Source organism: Stegostoma tigrinum, chromosome 11, assembly GCF_030684315.1.
Source record: "Stegostoma tigrinum isolate sSteTig4 chromosome 11, sSteTig4.hap1, whole genome shotgun sequence".
Lineage (NCBI taxonomy): Eukaryota > Metazoa > Chordata > Chondrichthyes > Orectolobiformes > Stegostomatidae > Stegostoma > Stegostoma tigrinum.
Window position 1 is genome coordinate 28554547 of NC_081364.1, and position 23251 is coordinate 28577797.

At 41.6% G+C, this 23251-nt stretch overlaps 1 protein-coding gene across 5 annotated transcripts in view; it reads right to left on the reverse strand.

Moving 5' to 3' along the window:
* Positions 1-23251, reverse strand: part of card19 (caspase recruitment domain family, member 19) — a 41377-nt gene that overhangs the window by 15244 nt on the left and 2882 nt on the right. For 2 of the 5 annotated variants that reach the window (XM_048548230.2, XM_059649866.1), the window contains exon 1: positions 21237-21303. The exons of 1 other annotated variant lie outside the window; for it this stretch is intronic. In XM_048548230.2, coding sequence (XP_048404187.2) covers positions 21237-21303 — 67 coding nt within the window. Of the gene's footprint in view, positions 1-7810; positions 7963-21236; positions 21304-23251 lie in introns of those variants that run through there. 2 more of the 5 variants (XM_048548233.2, XM_048548234.2) reach the window with 2 other exon arrangements.

Sequence of the window (23251 nt, forward strand, 5' to 3'; positions counted from 1 at the left end):
CACAAGCATGATGTTTAAGGCAGTGAACAGCCAAACCCTACAGACTATATATTAAGGTAACAAGGTGTGGAGCTGGATTAACACAACACGTCAGGCAGCATCAGAGGAGCAGGAAGGCTGACGTTTCAGGTCTGGACCCTTCTTCAGAAATGGGGGAGGGGAAGGGGACTCAAATAAATGGGGGAAGGCAATGATGGAAGTTGGGTAAAGGAACAGATAGGTGGAGAGAAGTCGGACAGATCAAGGAGCTGGGGACAAATTGGGCTGCTTTTGTGATGAGGTCAGAAGTGGAGAAATTTTGAAGCTTGTGAAGTCCCCATTGAGACCATTGGGCTGCAGGGTTCCCAAGCGAAATATGAGGTGCTGTTCCTGCAGCCATCGTTGTGGCACTGGAGGAGGCCCAGGATGGACATGTTGTCCAAGGAGTTGGAGGGGTGTTGAAATGGTTTGCAGCAGGGAGGTGCAGTCGTTTGTCACAAACTGAGCATAGTTGTTCCACAAAGCAGTCTCCAAGCCTCCGCTTGGCTTCCCTGATGTAGAGAAAGCCATATTAGGAACAGCAGATACAATATACCACATTAGCAGATGTGCAGGTGAACATCTGTTTAATGTGGAAGGTTTTCTTGGGTGGGGGAGGGTGGAGGTGTCAGGGCAGGTGTAGCACTTCCTGCAGTTGCAGGGAAAGGGGCTAGTGGGGAGTGTGGAGCAGACAAGGGAGTCATGGAGAGAGTGCTCCCTCCAGAAAGCAGATAAGGGTGGGGAGGGAAAAATATCCTTGGTAGTGGGGCCAGATTGCAGGTGGCGGAACTGGCGGAGAATGATGCTTTGTATCTGGAGGTTGGTGGGGTGGTACGTGAGGACGAGGGGGATTCTGTCTTTGTTGTTATTGCGGGGAGGGGGTCTGAGGGATGAGTTGCGGGAAATGCGAGAGATGCAGTCAAAGGCGTTTTCGACCACTGTGGAGGGGAAGTTGTGGTCCTTGAAAAATGAGGACATCTGGGATGTCCAGGAGTGGAATGCCTCATCTCAGGAGCAGATGCAGCGGAGGAGAAGGAATTGGGAATAGTGGATGGCATTCTTGCAGAAAGAGTGAGAGGAGGGGTATTCTAGGTAGCTGTGGGAGTCGGTGGGATTGAAATGGATATCAGTTTCTAGGTGGTTACCAGAGATGGAAACAGAGAGGTCCAGGAAGTAGAGGGAGGTATTGGAGATGGTGCAGGTGAACTTAAGGTTGGGGTGGAAGGTGTTAGTGAAGCAGATGAACTGTTCGAGCTCCTTGTGCAAAGCACAAGGTGGCGCCCATACAGTCATCAACTTAACAGAGGAAGAGGTGGAGGATGGGGTGAGTGTAGCTGTGGAAGAGGGTCTGTGGAAAGAGGCAGGCTTAGCTTGGGCCCACGTGGGTTTGTGCTCCTAAGATGCTGCTTGGCCTACTGTGATCATCCAGCTCCACATTTTGCTATCTCGGGTACCCATGGCCACCCCCTTTGTATGTAGGAAGTGGAAGCATGGCCCCCCCACCATTTCTGAAGAAGGGTCCAGACCTGAAACATCAGCTTTCCTGCACCTCTGATGCTGCCTGGGCTGCAGTGTTCATCCAGTTCTACACCTTGTTAGCTCAGATTCTCCAGCATCGGCAGTTCCTACTATCACAGACTATAGGTTAAATCTGGTCTGTACCAAAATAATTCATTCCAATGAAGATGACAACTGTATTAGTGTCACTGAAGTCAGTATTTTGGGTTGAAACAATAGTTCAGTATTCTCACTCCTGATTGTAATCCAGTGATTTCTGCTGGAAATGCAAACAAGGACAGCAAGCTTGGACTGGATTTGGCTGTTATATCCCCAAAGGAAAATGGCTTGTCGACAGTCACAGTCCTTCTCACTCACTCACTTATGCAGTGATTGCTCAACAATGTCAAGTTGTTGTTCCAAATGCTGCTCTTCAACACCTGAAAGCACAGGATACAGAAAAGGCCCTTCAGCCCACTGAGTCTGTACTGCCAAAAATATACTACAACTTACACTAATCCCACTATCCCTCACTAGACCCACAGTCTTGAATATTATGACACTTCAAGCACTCATCCACTATATTTTTAAAGGTTGTGAGGTTCCCTACCGCAACTACCTTCCCAGACAGTGTATTCCACATCCCTACCACCGCCTGGTGAAAAGGTCTTTCCTCAAATCCCCTCTAAACCTCCTACATTCCACTTTAAAATTTGCACCCCTGGTATTGACCTTTAGACTAAGAGGAACAGTTGCTTTCTATTCACGCTGTCCATGCCCCTCATAATCTGTCAAGGCAGGATTATGATCCAGATCCCCAGAACATTACCCTACTCTGTGGATCAATAATCTAGCACTAATAACACTAGGCCATCAGCTCCCATCATTTGAACGTTTACACTATTTCTTGTAACTAATTTTAATCTATTATATTTGCACAAAATATTTTGTTTGATCATTACAGTACTCTAGATCAGATATTCAGAATTATAATGACAAAAAGGTACTCCAATATAAATTAGGTTACATCATGTTGTGAGCACTGTTACAACGAAACTAAATGTTTCAGTTTAATTTGATCATGTATCTCACTATTTAGCTGCTGTGAATCCATTTTAATATTTTTGGTGCCGGCCAGACTTTCACAGCTTTCACTGTAAAATAGATACTTGTTGAAAGCATACTATATATAGTGTGCACTTAGAATAACGCAAATGTTTAAAAATAACTACTGGACATTTGCATGCTGTTGATATTTCTGCACTCTTACAGCATTTACAGAATTATTTAGAAATAAACTAATGAAGTGAATTTTTACCTAGCTGATTTTTTTAGATTTGTAAGAGAGGACAATTATGGATTGTGTGTCTTAACCCACTCACCATACCACTATTCCCAAGATCTCATTCACAGTAAAGGATGAAGACTTCACTGGAGGTCAAATCACAGTTCTGACTGGGGAAAAAATGCAGGAAAAGGAAAGCAAGAAATTTAATTGGTGTAGCAAAGCCACTGTTGATACTTCAAACTGTCATAACATGCGGAGTTGGGCTCATGTCCACGATAGTCTTCTCCTTCCATAAATTCATTATCCACATCATTTCCTCCTTTTTGTTTTCTCCATTCCCCATCATTTCTTTTTTTTTCCCCAATTTACCCCACTCAGTGCTTTGTTCTTATTGGAAATATTAGGTGCAAAAGATTTGCACCAAAAAACTAAACAGCTTCACAAATTTTAATGCAAGTTATTTCAAAATGTGTGGCCTTTGTTCAAACAAAACACAGTGGTCTTACTTCAAATGAGTACATTTTGAATAGGGCTGAAAAAGTGAACATATTGCTGAAGCTTTTCATCTTGTGCTCATCGGGAAAAATAAGAAGAAATTCTCAAATAAAGGGAAAACAACATATATACTGAGAAGAATGCTGTTCAGTTAGCAAATGGAATCTGATCAGCAGGAGTTACCACTAAGGATGTACCTCTTACTGGTGATTATTAAATAACTGCCAAGCTTTTTTAGATTTTAGATCAGACTTGTTGACTCTGATGGTCAAAAATGAACCAGAGAATAGCTATCACTTATTTTGAGTAGAAATATCACGGTGTCTGCGTGTGTTCTTTTCATCTATAAGGAAAAGTCCTGTGTATGAACACATGTAACTTCTAGTACATTTCAAGAGTGCTCATTGCAAGCTGAAAAGCCAACCTCTCTGATGAAGGGTCTAGGCCCGAAACGTCAGCTTTTGTGCTCCTGAGATGCTGCTTGGCCTGCTGTGTTCATCCAGCCTCACATTTTATTATCTTGGAATTCTCCAGCATCTGCAGTTCCCATTATCTCTGATACTATCATTTGCACATTCAGGATCATCTACCAAGTATTGTCTGATATGGAATTACACGTGACGTTGGACATTTGATTGTGAGTTTTGCAAGTGCAGCTGGTTCAGCACTTGGAATGCAATGAACAGATCTAGGCAAAGGATATATTGGCCTTGGAGGGAGTACAATGTAGGTTTACATGAATGAGACTACGACTTACAGGAGTTAAGTTATAAAGAGAGATTATACAAATTTCCGTTGGTTGGAGATTCTAGAACTAGAAGGCATTGTCTGAGAATTAGGGCTTGAACTTTTTTTTCTATTCATTTGTGGGATGCAGGCATTGCTGGCTGGCCAGCATTTATTACCCATCCCTAGCTGCCCTTGAGAAGGTGGTGGTGAGCTGTTCAGGAGAGCTGTTAGGAAATACTTCTACACACAAAAGGTGGTGGATGTTTGGAACTATCTTCACAAATGGCAGTTGATGCTAGCTCAGTTTTAAATCAGAAATAAATTTTTATTTAAATTAAGCAGAGGTAGTAATGGATATGGGCGAAAGACAGATATATGGAGTTAGGCCACAGATGAACCATGATCTCTTTAAATTTTGGAACAGGTTTGAGGGACTAAGTGGCCTACTCCTGTTCCTATGTTCTGTATTTTGCAAAGCTCAAGTTTCCCAAACTTGAAAAACAATGACACACGAAACAGCAGAGTGTGCAGACAACCTGGCTGACCTCCGGTGTTAACCCACACTACTTTCATCCTATTTTAATCCATGCTGAGGTAGAGGGTGCACTACTCACCCTCAAAAAGCAGAGGGCACCAAAAGTCAAGTTTCTTACCTCAGAGATAATAGGAACTGCAGATGCTGGAGAATCCGAGATAACAAAGTGTAGAGCTGGATGAACACAGCAGGCCAAGCAGCATCTTAGGAGCAGGAAAGCTGACGTTTCGGGGTCTAGGCCCGAAATGTCAGCTTTCCTGCTCCTAAAATGCTGCTTGGCCTACTGTATTCATCCAGCTCTAAACCTTGTTATCTACGTTTCTTACCTCACAAGTCTAACAAAAACCAAAGTTTCTGAATTGAATGTCAAATAACTTCTGGGAAAAAGAGATTCAGTTGCATAGTGCTCGGCTGTTCTGATGTTGGGTCAAGATAGAAGAGAGTGATAGGGTGCTTGTTACGCATTAAACTGTACCCCTTCAAGGATTCAACCTCTCTCAGGGAAGGAGAAGAAAGGAAAATAATTGTTAAAAAAAATGCAATCATCCAGAACTGCTTCACAATAACAGCAAGTGCACAGGCTGTTATAAGTGTTTAAGTAACTCAACAACTTGTGACCAGCAAGTGGTATGTCAGACGTGCAAATCCCCTGATATTGATGGACATTTAGTACTGTTAGCCTTGCAAAGATGGGAGCTCGTGGGCTTCTCCTATGAGGGTCAGAGTATCCAGGGATTTGCTTTGGTAAAAATACTTAACTTACCGCAGAAACTATGGGCTGTCACTTTTTAACATAATGCCATTTCTAAATCCTCAGGGCCACACAACCTCACTGGTCCAAAAACAGTACACTGAAACAAAAGAATATCATTCCTGAAGGTAGAATATTGTTCCTAAAATGTTTCACTTTTACATTTTGTTTTCCTTTTATTATTTCAGTTTTTGTGGAATCTAATTTGACTACAATTCACCCCATTCCATTCTTCATTTTTCTTGTCTTTTTCATTAGTAAATCTGATTAGTTAAAGGTATAAAATGGTAGTCCTGATGTTTACTGAAATTATTGATGCTGTGGACACCATCAGTTCACATTTTCAGCAATTCGGAGCACATTTTCGTCCATGTTAAATGATGAGATCAGCAACATAACAAACGGGGGCTGCTACAAGATGCTATGCTCCAATAAATTCCATGCCAACATATCTCTCTCATGGCCCATTTAAATTGTAGTTCACAATTCAGACTGCTTATTCTTCCTGTACACAATTCTATTTTCAAGGCAATGAACAGGCAATTCAAATTCTCCCTGAATGGGTTCAAACCAATTTCAGTTCAACACCAATAACTAAGAGTCTGCCCCCAGTTTGTGGAAACACTGGATACCGTGAAAATATAATATTACCTTTTACCAGTTTTTCTGTGAGCATAATACTTTTCAGAATGCCTTTGCAAACATGACCACACAGCTGGAGGTTTAAAGGAATGTCATTCTTATAAGAGAATGTGCCAGCAATCCCAGGTTCCACCATGCCTATTTATAAACAGCGAACAGCTAAAGTAACAAAGAACAGAGAAGCTAGGTTGAGAGGAGCTGGCTTTCACTCCTGGTAAGTAAGTAAGCTACAGACAGGTGACTTCAGAAGAGTCATAAACACTGTCACACCATAAGATCACAAGAAGTTGGAGCAGGAGGTGGCCATCTGGCCAACTGAACCTGCTCCACCATCCAATACAGTGAGGAGGCAGCCATCTGGCCCATTGAACCTGCTCCACCATCCAATACAGTCACAGCTGATCTTTCGGTGGACTCAGCTCCACTTAGCTGCCTGCTCACGGTAACCTTAATTCCTTTACTGTTCACCACAAGCTTAACAAGACAGAAAATCCTATAAGAATCCAACTTGAGAATTCTTCAGGGTAGAACTCGAGAAAGCCACACTGCACAAGGATCAAACCTGGATATATCCAGAGACAAACACTGTTGTTTGAAATCATAGTTACATCCTACAGTCAGTGACCATATCAAGGTTTATAAATCATGAGTGGCATAGATTGGGTAAATACACAAGGTCTTCTCCCAAAACTACAGCATAGGTTTAAGGTGAGAAAGAAAGATACTAAAGGGGTCTGAGGCACAACTTCTTCATGCAGAGGGTGGTGCATATATGAAATGAACTGCCAGAGGAAGTGGTAGAGGCTGGTATTATTACAACATTTATAGGCATCTGGATTGGTATATGAATAGGAGGTTTTAGAGGGATATGGGCCACCTGTTGGCAAATGGGCCTAGATTAATACAAGATATCTGGTTGGCATGGGCGGGTTGGACCGAAGGGTCTGTTTCTGTACAGTACATCTCTATGACTCGAATTGGATAATGACTAAGGTGGGTTTTGAGGCTTGACTTATTTACTTGAGAGGTCTTATTTTGGTCCCTACATGAAATAAAGTTTAAATAATTGTTTCAGTATTTTAATGTTTGTTGGGTTGTTTGATAAACAGCCAAATTAACAGCAGCTTATGATAATTTACACACATCAGGAGTTACCCTGGTGTAGGGTCAATATTGACTTTTCTATCAACAACACAACAGCTGACCACCTAGTTATTGTATTGCTGTTTGGGGGAGTTTACGGAGTGCGTACGCTGCTGTATCCCTACATCTCAGCATTGACTACATTCTGACACGCAGTTCACTGATTGTAAAAGCTTCACAGTTTGGGTTCCGAAAACTACAAATGAACTTCTTTGATTTATAGGTAATCATTGCACGAGATTGGTCTAATTGAAATCTAACTGCTACTGGAAATGACGTCAATACTGACTCCAAAAAGCATAGGGAAGGTAGTTTTATGGCATGTGACTACATGAATGAATAAATGAAAAAGCATCTAACGTCAGGACAAGCACCGCCTTTTACAACACCAAGGTTAACTGGCTGCGCCTTCTCACGCTTCAAGGGGTGTCCAGTCAAATGCTGTTAAGACAAGCTTTAGAACGGGAGGGGACAGAGAGAGTGCAACAAAAGACAAGCACTCGGATTATGACGAAGTAACAAGGCGGTGCCACGAGTGCAAAGTCTGCTCCGCACTCGCCAACAAGTTACATGAAAACGAGCCCTAGGCGCAACAAACGGGCGGCTGGATGCAGGAATAGTACGTGGTGTCAGTCCACATGCTCCAACCGGTTGCCTGGCCTCTAGAGTTTAGCCCGGCTGCTTGCTGTGTGACTGGGCGGTGAGCACTAACCTGACATGGCGTTGCTGCTTGATCCTGTACTCCGCCCAGCTCACAGACTTCCGTGCTCTCCTTCTCCAGCGGCAGAAGGTACAGCCCCAGGCCAGTGTCAAGTTCCAACCGCAGCGGAAGAAACTTCCCTCAATCAGAGCTCAGAACAGGATCTGACCAAGCAAGAGTGAGGGAAGCGTTATAGTAATAAGATTACAGCTCAGAAACATGATTAAAGAGTTGTTAGATGTGTAGGTTTACGAATTGGCAGATTGAGGAAGGCATTTCATAAATTGAACGGCTAGAGGGCGACTCCGGCAGATGCTGCAATTTCCAAATTGTGTGTGTGGGACGGCAGGGTGGTTTTGAAGTTTGATTGAAGGCGAACTTTATATAATAGGGAGACAATATTGATGCAAAGGGGCAAGGCGAGGTGCAAAAATATATCTGGAAAGATGTGGAACAAGTTGCAGAATTCTGGTATATAGGTATTAAAATTATAAAGTTAGTAAATAACTTTTCAATAGTAGGTGGAAGCTATGACATTATGACCACAAAGGTCACTACAGATGTCACAACTTAGGTGTTTAAAAGACGCTTGCTGCAGATGTAGAGACTGCATGACAACAGCGAGTCAGCACACTCGAGTACAGTTGCATTTCTCCGAACATTTGCCTTTTTGCAAACACGAATAATGTGCTACTGAACACACGTGATCGCAAAAAAATTTTATTCATTAAAAGTGTGTTAAGTCTTTTCATCAGTCTCTACATATGCGTTGCCCTTAAACTGCACAGCTCCATTTAATGCTGCACGTTGTGTGGGCTGTTTTGTTCTAAAAGCGGAGTTCCTTCTCTGACGTGGTTGTTCCTGTGGTAAGTGCCGTTGTCATGGTAACTATTGTTACGAATGTATTGCTGTTGCTGGGCAATGCATAGTTATTTTGTTATATGTAGGTGTGATGAGATCTGATCTTCCTGATCAGCTGCCTGCAGTAGAGGCACAGTTTTTTTTTTGCTTGTATTTTCCAGTTGAGGTTGTCATAATATATCTAGTCATTTAACATTCTGAAATAACTGCACAGAGGCTGGTACCCCATCACCAAATCACCCTTTATTTACATGTATAAAGTACCCTAGCCTGGCCAGCTCAGAGCCAATCCCTGAAGTAGGGGCTCTGAATCCCAGTTTATTTCTGTCAATCAGGGCTCCCTGATTGGCCCAGGTTAACAACCCCAATCAAGGATCTCATACTCACATGCCTGTGGATTTCTTTGTCCAACTTTGTGTTGGATTTTCTGTATTTTCTATAAATTAGTTGGCAATTATCCTAGAATCAGATAGAGGCCATTTGCCCCAACAAGACTGCACTGACTTTCCAAAAAGAATCCCATCCAGAATCATCCTACACCCTTAATCATGCATTTAGTATCACTAATACACTTATTCTGCACTTTCCTGAACACTACAGGACAATTTAGTACTGCAATCTATCTAACATGCACATCTTTGGACAGTGGGAGGAAACCGCAGCACCCACACAGAAATGTGCTAACGGCATTATGGGTCAACCCACAACAGGTGGACTACAGTGGTTCAGGAAGGCACCTTGCTACCATCTTCTCAAGGATCTTTAGGGATGGATAAAAAGTGCTGCCCAGTCAGGAGTGCCCATATCCCACGAATGAATGAAAGACACTGCCAGGTACTCTTTCCCTAGTGTAGTATCATTTAGTTTGTGTTAATGCCTTGGATGCAAATATAAGTGATTTTCCTTGCCTCATAAAGATAGCTGTAAGTACAGTCTCACTGGCATCACATTGCAGGCTGACTTCATCACTGACATCATAGTGACTCAACAGAACAATTGTCACCACTGGCTGTTTGATGCGACTAGTTTAAGCAGCTTCTTGTTCTGTGTCCCAATACGACTGCATGTCCTTAGTAGTGAATTATAAATGTCCACACTGTAATGTCAAGTTAGACACGGACTTACTGAATTATTCCTGAATCGAACAAATCATTCCACTGCTTTCATATCTGATGGTCACTTCATCTCGACTACAGTTCCCACCTTGTTGGATTCATCCAAGTTCTTTCACTCTCAGTGACCTATGTACTTGACTTCAGATATATTCAGACATCTTAAATTGTATCATCTGGTGACCTCTCTGTAGTGGTTACACCAAATGATGATTGTGATCTGTGTTGGCTTCTTCCACTGTGTCTGTGCATTCATATACCATCAGAAACACACAGCTTCCAATTCAGGAAGATCACAATTGCATGTTGTTTATATTGATATTCTGCCAGAAGAATGGAAATGCCAATTGGCATGTACAATTATCTGTAACACTGGATAGCATCCGTACACAGAAAAAAAACTTCTGCCTTCTTCCAGCTTCACTTGCCAGTAGCCATCCTTTGCATCAGGCAAAGCTTCATTGAGATCAGATCCATCTGAGTTTCTCAGTTTATTTTACTTTCACCTTGCAGCTAATACAGTCTGCAGAGGGGGCCCTCTTGTAGTGCAGTGGTAGTGTCCTTACCCCTAGACCGGTAGCCCGGGTTAAAGTCCCACATACTCCAAAGGTGTGTAATAACAACATGTTGATTAGAATAATGTGTTAAAGTATGCAGAAGTGTTCAATTTCTTGATTTGTCCCTTCCTTTCCAGCTCTTCTATATTGTCTTTCAGCCTGGAGTTGAGGACAGCTGGAATTCCCATTGACAGCAGCAGAGTTGGTCTCTCATTCTCATCATTTTCAAGATGGTATTCACCGGGAACATATCCCTGTAAAGGATCCTAATAATCTTTTAGGATCTGTTCAGCGCTTAGTGAGCTGTGAAATTCTGCACATTTCCTCAAGCACATTCGAGGTTATCAGTTCAAACATTTGGCTTGCTTCAGCTGAATTGAATGAATCTTGCATATTGATTACCATCTGGAACTCTAGATGTTCCTTTTTCCCAGTCCATTGGTCTCTCACCTTCATTTGCCCTCTTGGCTTGAGGATCATTCCATCATACAGACTCAGCCTTAATTTCAAGGGCTTTGTTTTGGATCACGACCTTGAGCCCCTTAGCGCAAGTCTGTGAAGTTCATGATATTGCATGAAGCACCTATGTCTGTCCAACACTTCACACTCACTTGATGCTCTCCTTATGCAGTTATCCCTCTAAAAACCACTGATCACCTTAGACCTAATGATTTATGTTGTGCAGACATTTGTCAGAATGATCTCTCCAGCAGCCACCTTTAGGTGCACATTTGACTTCTTCCTAAGAGATTAAGCTTCTTGTTTTCTAAGCACTGTTTTCCCATGTTGCATTCTCTTCCTTTATTTATTTTCTGTGACATTCTGCTTCATGTTTACTTCCTGTCATTTGGTTGTGATATTTCTGCTGGCTTTTCTGCAAATCTTTTCTTTTTCCCAGTCTGTTGTTCTTCTTCAGCCCGAAATTTGTCTCAGCATAATGCAAAGTGTTCCTGTTTTCTCATTATTAGGCTCTATTCAATTGGAGTTGAATTAGGTTTATTGTCAGATAAAAACCAAAAGAACTGTGGATGCTGTAAATCAGGAACAAAAACAAAGTTGCTGGAAAAGCTCAGCGGGTCTGGCAGCATCTGTAGAGGAGAAAACGGAGTTAACGTTTCGGGTCTGGTGACCTGGTTTATTGTCACATGTACTCACCTGAGTACTGTGGGAAGTTTACATCGTTACATACAGCACCATCTTAGGTACAAAGGTACCTAGCTACAGAATCTTAGCTAGAAAGCAGAAAAATAATGAATCAAAGTTAAAAGTTAATCATTACAGTCCTTCTCCCTAAAACATAGAAGAACTAAGCAACAGTTCAACACTGCAGCCCCCACTCCTCACAAGGGCTTGACCTCCCCCCTTCATATGCAACCTTGCCCACAGCCTCTGCACATAACAATGGCTTTCTTGAGAGAAAGTTTCTCCGAGACCAACAGACATGCTCTCACAATAGGGATAATAGGAACTGCAGATGCTGGAGAATCCGAGATAACAAGGTGTGGAGCTGGATGAACACAACAGGCCAAACAGCATCTTAGGAGCAGGAAAGCTGATGTTTCGGGCCTAGACCCTTCATCAGAATGGGTCTAGGCCGAAAAGTCAGCTTTTCTGCTCCTAAGTTGCTCCTTGACCTGCTGTGTTCATCCATCTCTACACCTTGTGCTCTCATAATAGGGTCCATTCTGCCCAAAGCAATTCTATTACTCTTAAGATCATCTTTCACTTAACCAAACTTTCAGGTTTCAGTGCAGTCACATATTGATCATGTATCTCCTTTTCCTTGAATTCTGACATTGAACAAGGGTCTAGGCCCGAAACGTCAGCCTTCGTGCACCTCTGATGCTGCTTGGCCTGCTCTGTTCATCCAGCTCTACACCTTGTTATCTCATTGAACAAGTACCATTAGTTTGGGCATTAAATGCCTTCAAAGCCTAGAAAGTCCTCTACTCTGTGAGATCAAGGCTGCAATACAGCTTTTAAAACTCTTTAATATTATTATGGATAGCAAGGTTGCAACTTGTAAATGACTATGTTTTATTAATCCATTCTATTGCTGTTTCATAGTTTTGCCAGAAAGTGGAAACATTACAGTTCTGTCTCGTGCCTCTTTTCATTTTCACAGCAGCAGCACAGAGCGGAAACTGAACAGCCATTGTAGTGCATTCAGTGAATCAAAGTTGCAGACGTCTTCTCTCTTGCTGTTTCTTTCAGTAACTTATAAGCAAAATAAGTTTGCTTATTCTTCTGAAAATCCACATGTTTCCAGCTGCACAACTGACACCATTTTACAAGAGATGTGTTTAGTGGCTGTGACAGACTGCACACAAAGACATTTACAGCAGATGTAGAGGTCACATGTCTATAGCTAGACAGCCAGAACACACATTCGTCAGAGAAATTCATTCACATTCCCCAACCCCTTCATGACAAGATGTGAGAGATAGTCCTCACTGATGGTATTATGACAGAATCCTTTGAGATCAAGACAGGGATGTGTCATCTCCTCCAACCTTTTCTTCATCTTCATGACCAACTTTTTCATCTTGTTGAGAACAAACTTCTCAGTTGTATGGACATTGTCTACAGATGAACGGAAATCTTTTCAACTTAAACCAGTTGAAATCCAAGAAGAAAATGATACCGATTTCATCAGTGAAACTTCAGAATGCAGATGACCAGCATCATCTCCTCACTCGTGGAAGAGAATCTTCAAACCTCGCTTTATGCTTTATGGAAGCAATACTAAAGAATTGGTCTTGACATCGACCTCAAAGAATTTACCAACCTGACCAGGTCAAGTTTTGGTCCATCACTCTACTAAAATCAACAGAGAAATTCTGCCAAAAGTAGAATATCTCCCTTACCTAGGAAACTACCTCTCATCCACGGCTGACATTGATGCGGAGATTCAAAATCATATTGATGTGCAAGCACCACCTTCGGATGCCCAAGGATGAGAGACGTTCGTATTGATACCAAGATTCTTGTGTATAAAGGTAGACATCCTTCCGACTCTTTTACGTGGCACTGGAACTTGGACTACATATAGACACCACCTCAAGGCCTTGAAGAAGTACCATCAACATTGTTTGAGGTGGATTCTCTGCATCAGCTGGGAGGACAGGCATACTAATACCAGCATCAGCCAATAGTACCAGCATCACGACCTTGATCATTTTGAAATTAACTCCACTGGGCTGGCCATGTACTTAGGATGTCTGTCAAATAGGGATGTCCAGCTGCCAAAGCAAATCTTCTTCGCCCTGCTCAAGGAAGGCACTTTGAGAGAGGACAAGGCAAGTGTTTCAAACACTCCCTGAAGTCTTCTCTCAGGAAATGCAACATAGATGTCAACACATGGGCTCGTTCAGAAGAAACTATTTGAAGAATGCTCCTGCAGGAAGGGACAGAAATCTGTGAGAACACTTGTTGGCTAGAGGAAGTATGGAAAAGAAGCCCGAGAAAGAAATGCCAAAGATCTCAAGGCCAAGGACCAACTTCACCTCCCAGAAACACCTGCTAAACGTATGGTCAGAGACATAGTACTAGGATTGGGCTCATTAGCCACACAAGGACCTCCAAATTCCATAACCACTCACATGGAGTTTTCTTGGTAGGTAACTGTACTCCTTAGTGACTGGCCAATGACAAGGACACAAAATACTGTTCATTTCTTCAAAGTAAAGAAGGCATTCAGTAGAATGCACATGATGTCTAGAGTATATTATGTCAGTATTATTATAATTACACAGCTCTTCCTTTAACCTGTTACCTATCTGGTTGATGTACTGTAACTACAAAGCTAAAAAAACATACTTTTCATAAGGATCTTCCATCTCCCTGAAGAGGTGTCATGTCAATCTATATGCAACAACTTGCTTTGAAATCTGTGCTCACATTTGACAGCTGTTACAAATTCCACTATTGTATCTGAGGTAATCACCATGTTCCAGAACACTCAGTATTCTAAATCAAATAATACTCAGTTTTCTTTCAATAAAAATCAATTCACCACATCTCTCAATGTTATAGGATCCTTTAAAAAAAATCTAGGATTTAGAGCTTTGCTAAAACCTATTCAGTTCTTTGTCGGTGTGAGACCGAGCCATTAGCTCAGTGGACTAAAGGTTTAGTCAAAGAGATAGGGTTTTCAGTGTCTTAAAGGAGGAAACAAACATGGAGAAGTGTTGGGAGGATACTCCAGAGATTGGAGTCGAGGCACTCTGAAGGCACAGTCACTAAAGGCCAACATTAGAATTAGGTCAAATATCTGGGAGATTTGAAGAGATTACACAAATAGGGAGGGGCAAGGATTTGAAAAATTTGAAAATAATGATGAGATTTTAAAATCAGGATGTTGCTTCATTGAGACACAAATGTATATTGGTGAGTTCAAGGCTATATATTGGGGAATAAGAGTTGTTGAGAGTTATGACATGTCCTGCAGAGCTTTGGATAATTCAGGCTTTTGGAGTGTAGAATGTGGGAAACTTACAGGGTGTGATTAAAGAACAAAGAAAATTACAGCACAGGAACAGGGCCTTTGGCCCTCCAAGCCAGCACCAATCCAGATCCTCTATCTAAACCTATTGCCTGTTTTCCAAAGATCTGTATCCCTCTGCTCCCTGCCCATTCATGTATCTATCTAGATACATCTTATATGGTGCTATCATGCCTGCCTTTACCACCTCTGTTGGCAAAACGTTCCAGGCACCCACCACCCTCTGCGTAAAGAACTTTCCATGCATATCTCTCTTAAACATTTCCCCTCTCATGTTGAAATCATGACCCCTAGTAATTGAGTCCTTCACTCTGGGAAAAAAACTTCTTGCTGTCCAGCCAGTCTATACCTCTCATGGTTTTGTAGACCTCAATCAGGTACCCCCACCTCAACCTCCATCTTTCTAATGTAAATAATCCTAATCCACTCAGCCTCTCTTCATAGCTAGCGCCCTCCATACCAGGTAACATCCTGGCGAATCTCCTTTGCACTCTCTCCAGCGCATTCACATCCTTTTGGTAATATGGCGACCAGAAGTGTACACAGTATTCCAAATGTGGTCGAACTAAAGTCCTATACAACTGTAACATGACCTGCCAACTCTTGTACTCAATACCCCGGCCGATGAATGAAAGTATGCGTGTATCCTCTTGACCACTCTGTCGACCTTCATTGCCACCTTCAGCGTACAATGGACCTGAACACCCAGATCTCTCTGTGCATCAATTTTCCCCAGGGCTTTTCCATTTACCATATAGTTCACTCATGATGTGGAATAGTTGAGTTTAGTGATTATCGAGGCATGATTGAGGGTTACATTTGGCTGGGAACATAACCGTTTGCAGCTTTCCGTCCAAGCCACACACCATCCTGACTATATTCCCATTTCTTCAATGTCACTGAGATAAAATCCTGGGACACGCGTCTGTCACAGAGTTCATTGGCAAATGTGTGAGGACCGTGTACCAAAGAAGTCAAGCCGAGTGTTCCCCAACCATAAACCTTGGATGAACCAGGAAATCCAGTGCCTACTGAAGACCAGACGTGCAGCACTTAAGTGGTGACCCAAATCAATACAGAAAATCTGGATATGGCCTCCACAAGGCCTTCAGGGAGGTTAAGAGGCGGTACCAGACTAAATTAGAGGCCCAGAACTACCAAACATGCTCCCACCACCTATGGCAAGGCCTAAACGACATTACGGGATACAAAATAAAACAATGTAAGCTAGCAGATGATGACACATTTCTCCCTGGTATGTTCAATGATTTCTATGCTTGGTGTGAGCAGACTATCACTAGCATAGCGATGCCTGCCCCAACAGACTTGGACAGACCTGTTTCCTCTGTCACCCCTTCACAAATCAGATCGGTTTTCCTGGGAGTCACTCCAAAAAAAGTGAAGGGCCCGGTCGGTGTCCCCAGCCGAGCAGTCAGATCCTGTGCAGACCAGCTGGTGGAGGTATTCACTGACATCTTCAGCCTCTCCCTCCTACAAGCCGAAGTCCGCACCTGCTTCAAGATGACCACCATCATCCCTGTACTCAAGACAACACATGCCTTCAACAGCATTATCCCTTCCAGGCTGATCTCACAACTGTGTGACCTTCGTCTCAGCTCTGCTCCCTGCAACTGGATCCTCAACTTTCTGACCCATAGCCCATAATCAGTGAGGTTAGGCACCTCCTCTATAATAACACTACAATAACACTCAACACTGAAGCCCCCCCCCCCCAAGGATGTGTCCTCAGCCCCCTAATGTGCTCTCTGTACAGCTACAAATGTGTTGCTAAATTCCTAATGAACATCATCTACAAGTTCACAGACGACACCATTGTAGTGAGATGGATATCTAACAATGATAAGTCAAAATACAGAAGGGAAATTCAGGACTTGGCGACGTGGTACAATGAAACAATCTGTCTCTCAACGTCGGCAAAACTAAAGAACTGATCATTGACTTCAGAAAGACAGGAGGAGAACGCACCTCCATCTACATCAACAGTACTGAGGTTGAGAGAGTGAACAGCATCAAGTACCGCGGAGGGACGAAATCCAACGATCTGTCCTGGTCTTGCCACATAAATGCCACAGTCAAGAAGGCACAACAATACTGCCTCTTCCTCAGGCAGCTCAGGAAATTTGAGACGTCCTTAAGGACCCACATGAACTTCTACAAATGTACCATTGAAAGCATACTGTCTGGGTACATAATGGCCTGGTATGACAACTGCTCTGCTCAGGACTGTAAGGTGGTATGCACAGCCCAGACCAACACAGAAGCCAACTTTCCATCCATGGATTCTATTTACACAGCTCAATGCTGCAGAAAGGCCACCAACAACATCAGAGATCCATCGCACCTTGGTAATAACCTCCTACAACCTCTTCCATCAGGCTGAAATTACAGAAGCCTGAACACACGCACAAGCAAATTCAGGAACAGCTTTTTTTCTGGCCGTTATCAGACTGTTGAATGGACTCTAGTCTCAAATAATGCTTGCTGTGATCTTCCTGTACTGCTTGTAAACAAAGCTTTTCTCTGTATTTTGGTAGACATGACAATAAATCAGTCGGTCAATCTGATACGTTGTGAGTGTAACCTGCACCAAATGGATTGCAGTAATTCAACCACCAACTTGTCAAGAGCAGTTAGATAAGTGCAATATATCTTAAGCAATGTTTCACATTCCATGAAAAAGGACAGAAACAACAGTTGAGGCAGGAGACAAAGTCACAAAGGTGATTACAGGCAATCTTAGTAATAGCACAAATATAAGGCTGGAGTTCATTTGGGATGAAAAGTGATATCAAAGCTACAAACAGATTGGCTTAATCTCAGACTGTTGCCAGGGAAGGGGGTAGACAGGGACTGTATGTAAGGAATGGATTTTGGACTAAGACCAATTGCTTCAGTCTTCCCAACATTTCATTGGAGGAAATTTCTGCTTATCCAGTAGTAGATGCAAAAAAACTTAGCATCTTTGGTGGAATTAAAGGAGACATTGGTGAAGCAGACAATAAACAGGGATGTAGAAATACTGGTTGCAGATTGCTTCATAGAGATCTGAATGGTGGCAGGGATGGATTACTGCAGTTGTTTAAATGAAAGGAAACCTAAACATTAGCCGATTTGGATAGCTAATAACCTCTTATGGGATGGAAGCCTTCATTTGAAAGTTTTTTGTTGATGCCCAAGTATACTTCCAGTTTATAGTCATTAGGCTATTTGATTTTATAGTAAGATTTTGGCATATATGTAGTGAGTAAAATTTTCCAAGATGTAGTGTTCAACAATAAACTAACCTTGTTTGTAAATAAGAGAAATATTAATCACAGACCTGTTCTGAGCTTAGGTAACCATCTATGGCTTCTAAGCCTAAACCCTGGTCTGATAGAATACGTATCAATAGAATCAATGTACTGTGGTTCAAGTTAAGTCAGTGTTCTCTGGGAAGGATTTAGAAATTATATGAACATTTTATGTGGTTCATGAGGGTTACTAAATTTGATTGTGGCAGTGGTTGGCACTGCATTATCTTAGAATCACAGAAGTATTAGAATACAGAAGGAGGCCATCAGCCCATCTGTCTGCACCAACTCTCCAAATGAGCATCAAAAGTTTAGTGGAATTCTCCTGCCTTTTCCAGGCACCTTTGTTTGGTTTGTTTCTATGCAAATAATCATGAATGTCCTCTTAATTGCCTCACTCGATCCTGTCTCCACCACACTTCCGGGTAGTGTATACCAGACCCAAACCACTTATTTGTGAAAATGTTTTCTTCTCACATCCCATTTGCTTCTTTTGTAAATGACTTGAAACCTGTACCCACCCGTTCAATCATTTTTTGAATAGGAATGGTTCATCCCTACCTTCTGTATCGAGCCCCCTCATGATTTTGAAAACTGTTAGCAGGTTTCCTGTTGACCTTCATCTCTCCAAGGGGGAAACAGTCCCAATCTCTTCAATCTATCTCACAACTCGAGCTTCTCATCACTAGAACCATTCCTGTAAATCACTTCAGCACTATCTTGAATATGTTCAGATCCCTGTAAAAGTGGGCATCCAGAACTGTACGGAAAACTATGGATGAGGTCTAAAAAGTGTCTTACATACCCCCCTCGCTCTTGTACTCTGTATGACTCTTAATAAAGTCCGGGATACTATATGCTTTATTAACAGATTTGCCCCATCTGACCTGCCACCTTTAATAATCTATGTCCATTTCCACGCAGGTTTTGAGCTCTGGTTTTGACAATGACTACAGATGGGAACCTATGTTTCACATGAAATTGATTCAGTTAAATACTGTTTCTCTGTAGTGAAAAGACAACTTTAATTGAGGACTACCTACTGATTACTGTAATGTTAAGAAAAGGAGCCAAAATGATGTCATTATTTAAGAAAGGCTGTAAGGAAAAGCCAGGGAACTATGGACTGGTGAGCCTTAAATCAGTGGTGGGTAAGTTGTTGGAGGGGATTCTGATGCACTTGGAAAGGCAAGGACTGCTTAGGGATAAAAACCGAAAGAATTGCGGATGCTGTAAATCAGGAACAAAGACAAAGTTGTGAACCCTGAGGAAAAGCCACCGGACCTGAAACGTTAACTCTTTTTTCCTTCACAGATGCCAGACCTGCTGAACTTTTCCAGAAACTTTGTTTATGTTACAGATTAGGGATAGTTAACATGGTTTTGTGCATGGCAAGTCATGTCCCACCAACTTGATTGAGCTTTTTGAGGGGGTGACAGACAAGGTTGATGAAGGCAGAGCAGTATACGTTATCTCTATGGACTTCAAGCAAGGTGTTCGATAAGGTTCCACATGGTAGACTGCTCAGTGAGGTTGGATCACATTGAATCCATGGAAAGCTAGCCAAATGGATACAAAATTGGCTTGAAGGCAGGAAACTGAAGATGGTGGTGGAGGGTTGCTTTTTGGGTTGGAGGCCTGTATGCCACAAGGATTGATGCTGGGTCATTTATATAAATGATTTGGTCGTGAATTTAGGAGGCATTATTAGTAAGTTTGAAGATGATACCAAAATAGGTGGTTAGTAGACAGTGAAAAAAATTAATCCCGAGTACAACGGTACCTTAATCAGATGGGCCAGTGGGCTGAGGAGTGGAGTGTGGAGTTTAATTTAGATAAATATGAGGCATTGCATTTTGGTAAGACCAACCAGGGCAGGACTTATACATTTAATGATAGGGCCCTAGGGAGTGTTGTCAAACAAAAAGACCTAGAGTTGCAGCTGTTCCATGAAAGTGGAGTCACAGGTAGACAAGGTGGTGAAGAAGACATTTGGCATGCTCGCCTTCATTGGTTACAACATTGAGTATCAAAGTTGGGATGTCACGTTGCAGCTGTACAGGACATTGGTGAAGCCACTTGTGGAATGCTGCATACAATTCTGGTTGCCCTTCTGTTGGAAGGATGTGATTAAATTTGAGAGGGTACAGAGAAGATTTACAAGGATGTTGCAAGGACTAGAGGGTTTGATTTACAGGGAGAGGCTGAATAGGCTGGGACTTTTTTCTCTGAAGCATCAGAGGTTCAGGGGTGGCCTTACAGAGATTTATAAAATCATGTGGAGCAATACTGGGGGAATAACCGAGGTCTTTTTCATAGGGTAAGGGAGTCTAAAACTAGGATTAAGGAGAGAGGGGAAAGAGTTAAAAAGAACCTGAGGGATAACTCTTCCATGCAGAGGGTGTGCGTGCATGGAAACATGAAGACAGATTATGCAAAAAGACTGAAGTTTTGTTTTTGGGAAAAGTCAGATAGACTGCAGGGTCATCATTTTCCTTTGCTGAATTTAATTGTATTCTCATGCACCACCCAAAAGATAGTCTCAAATATCAAGTGAAAATGCACTTACATGCAAATTTCTCAAATTACTTCATATAAATGGTAAGGAAAAATTTAAAGGAAATATTTATAGTTCAAGGCATTAACTCTTGTTATGTAATATTCTTTGCAGAAGGTTATTTTGTAACACTTTTTAAACACTAAGTTCATCTTAGAAATGGAGATTCACAAATAGTTTCCCCACCCCCAAGTTGCTCTAGTGCTGTCAGATTTTCCAGCCAGCAACATAATTTCCAGGCATTATGGTAACCCTTAATCCAGGCCCACTTGGGCAACTGGCCATAGTTAACGTCAGTGGAGCAGCTCGGGTGGGAAACCGCTTTTTGGTGAAAAGAAATGAAGACAATTCAAGTAACTCTTTGTACCTTGAATCAAAGTACTGACGTCTACATTTTGTTCCCATTTAATATCTTTAAAGAGGCAGACTGTTCATGATTAGCTTATATTTTTACTCTGATCTTGTGTGGATATGCTAAGTAAAACTAAAAAAGTTGTAAGTGGGGTGAAGTAGTCATCTGAAAATAGGGTACTTACTCAATAATTTCTCCTCATGGAGACATGAAGCTCGTAGTTTCCAGTACAGCAGCTTTAAGGTATTCATTCTCAGCTTTAAATAAAGTAATGGATTTCTCAATATTTCAATTCAGCTCATTTTGGAAATGTTTCAGATATTGCATACAAAATGCATTTTCATTGGCTGCTATATTATTTTATTCAATTACATCATTCATTACAGGATGTGAAGAATTCAAACAAAGATGTCTCAAAATAATGTTTTGTCCTGCCAAATATTCTGTTATACAGTCAGATTGCAATATTTTGACATTTTCATTGTGTCACAAAGGGAATCTGAACATTGTATAACAGAATTAACCTAATACAACAGTTATGAAACCAGGGTTTGATAAACATTAAGAATGTTACTTGCGCAGAGTCATTCCCAATGTTGAAATATTGTGCGAGATCAGTCAGTTTTCTGTGGATTTTTAGAGTCAATTTACATTCTTAAATATCTTAGCAATCTGTCTATTCAATTAATATGAGAGGATATGCTATTTTCTAAGAAACAGGGCACAATGAAACATCATGTGCTAATCTTCTGAAGTGTAACTGTGTGTTCCTCTTTGGTGACAAACCAAATACAAGTTAGTCATTTCAGCATTTATAAAATTACCCTGCGTGTATGAAACAAAATCACTTCACTGATTTAAGGGAAGTTTCTGCTTACGGAAAAAAAATAGTAATAGCCCTTTACTCTCAGCAGAGATAAAATTTCCTTCAGGCGTTCCACACACAAGCTGATTGGGGAAGCCCCCCAATTGAAATAGAAAATATGAAATATCCAAACTGATGATATTGTTTAAACAACAAATATCCCAGCATGTTAATGGAAAATTAAACATTTAAAACATGTTGAAATAGGCAAAAAATTCAAATTCTTTCTCACTCACTCTAATTTCTGCCTATTCTTCCATCTGTTCTCCCACTCATTGCCGGTCTGAGTGCCCTTGTCTTCCCCCTGCAATTACTTCTTGACCACTCCATCATGCAGTCAAATGCCCTTCTTTATTCTCCTCGTACCTGCTCTCTTCTACCATCTCGCATACATGTCTTGAAAGATCCATGGGTTTCACCTGTTCATTGTTGTTACGTGTACCCAAGGATTCACCTTTGAAGACCGTGTCATTAAACCTTTAACATGTCAAAGCTGTTTTTCACCTCATCTACTAGACTACAAAGGTAATGACCATAGCCATGTTGTCTGATGTGGGGTGACATTTATGGAACTTCAAAGAATGCAATAGCTGTTCCTATAATTCGGTTTTTGGCAGGAAGCTTCCATGCATTAGGCTTCCAAGCCTCTGCAGTTGCTTGTTGGTGGATAACCTAATTTGCATTTAATTTTGCATAAAGCAAATGACTGACATGATGTATGCCAAGCAATGCAACTTTTATAGCTTATCAGGTGGAACAGAAATACCATCCAGAGAGGACACAGCTCTGTGATGGTTTCTGAAGAGATGGAGGAATTTTACATGGACTCAAGTTATGACCTAAACACTTTCATCCCAGTAAGACTGAATCATTTATAATCACTGGAGATTTTTCACAGTAATTTGAATGATGCATTTTTTTATTGGAGACCATCACAAAATGTTGAAGTGATATCTAGATGCAGAAATACAGTACAGCCATGATCATTATATTGACTGTACTCATAATTCTTTCATGACGAAACAATCCATCATGCCTGTATTTCTTTATTTAAAGATGGAATGAATACAAGTCTCCAGTATCATTCACAACATGATGCACGATTGTGAGTTAGCAGACCCACAATGAGGATGTTAGAAAAGAGATTGAAACATTTTGCAGTGGAGACACAGCAGTAGTTAGTTAATCTGAAACTTATACTTAACAGAATCTTGTGACATTATTGAGGACCCTTGGTCTAAATCTATTCACTTCTGTTGGGTCCATTCTGCCGGTAGGACAGAATATGTATACTGGTAGAGAAATCTGAAATGTTAGCTGCTAAATATGACACT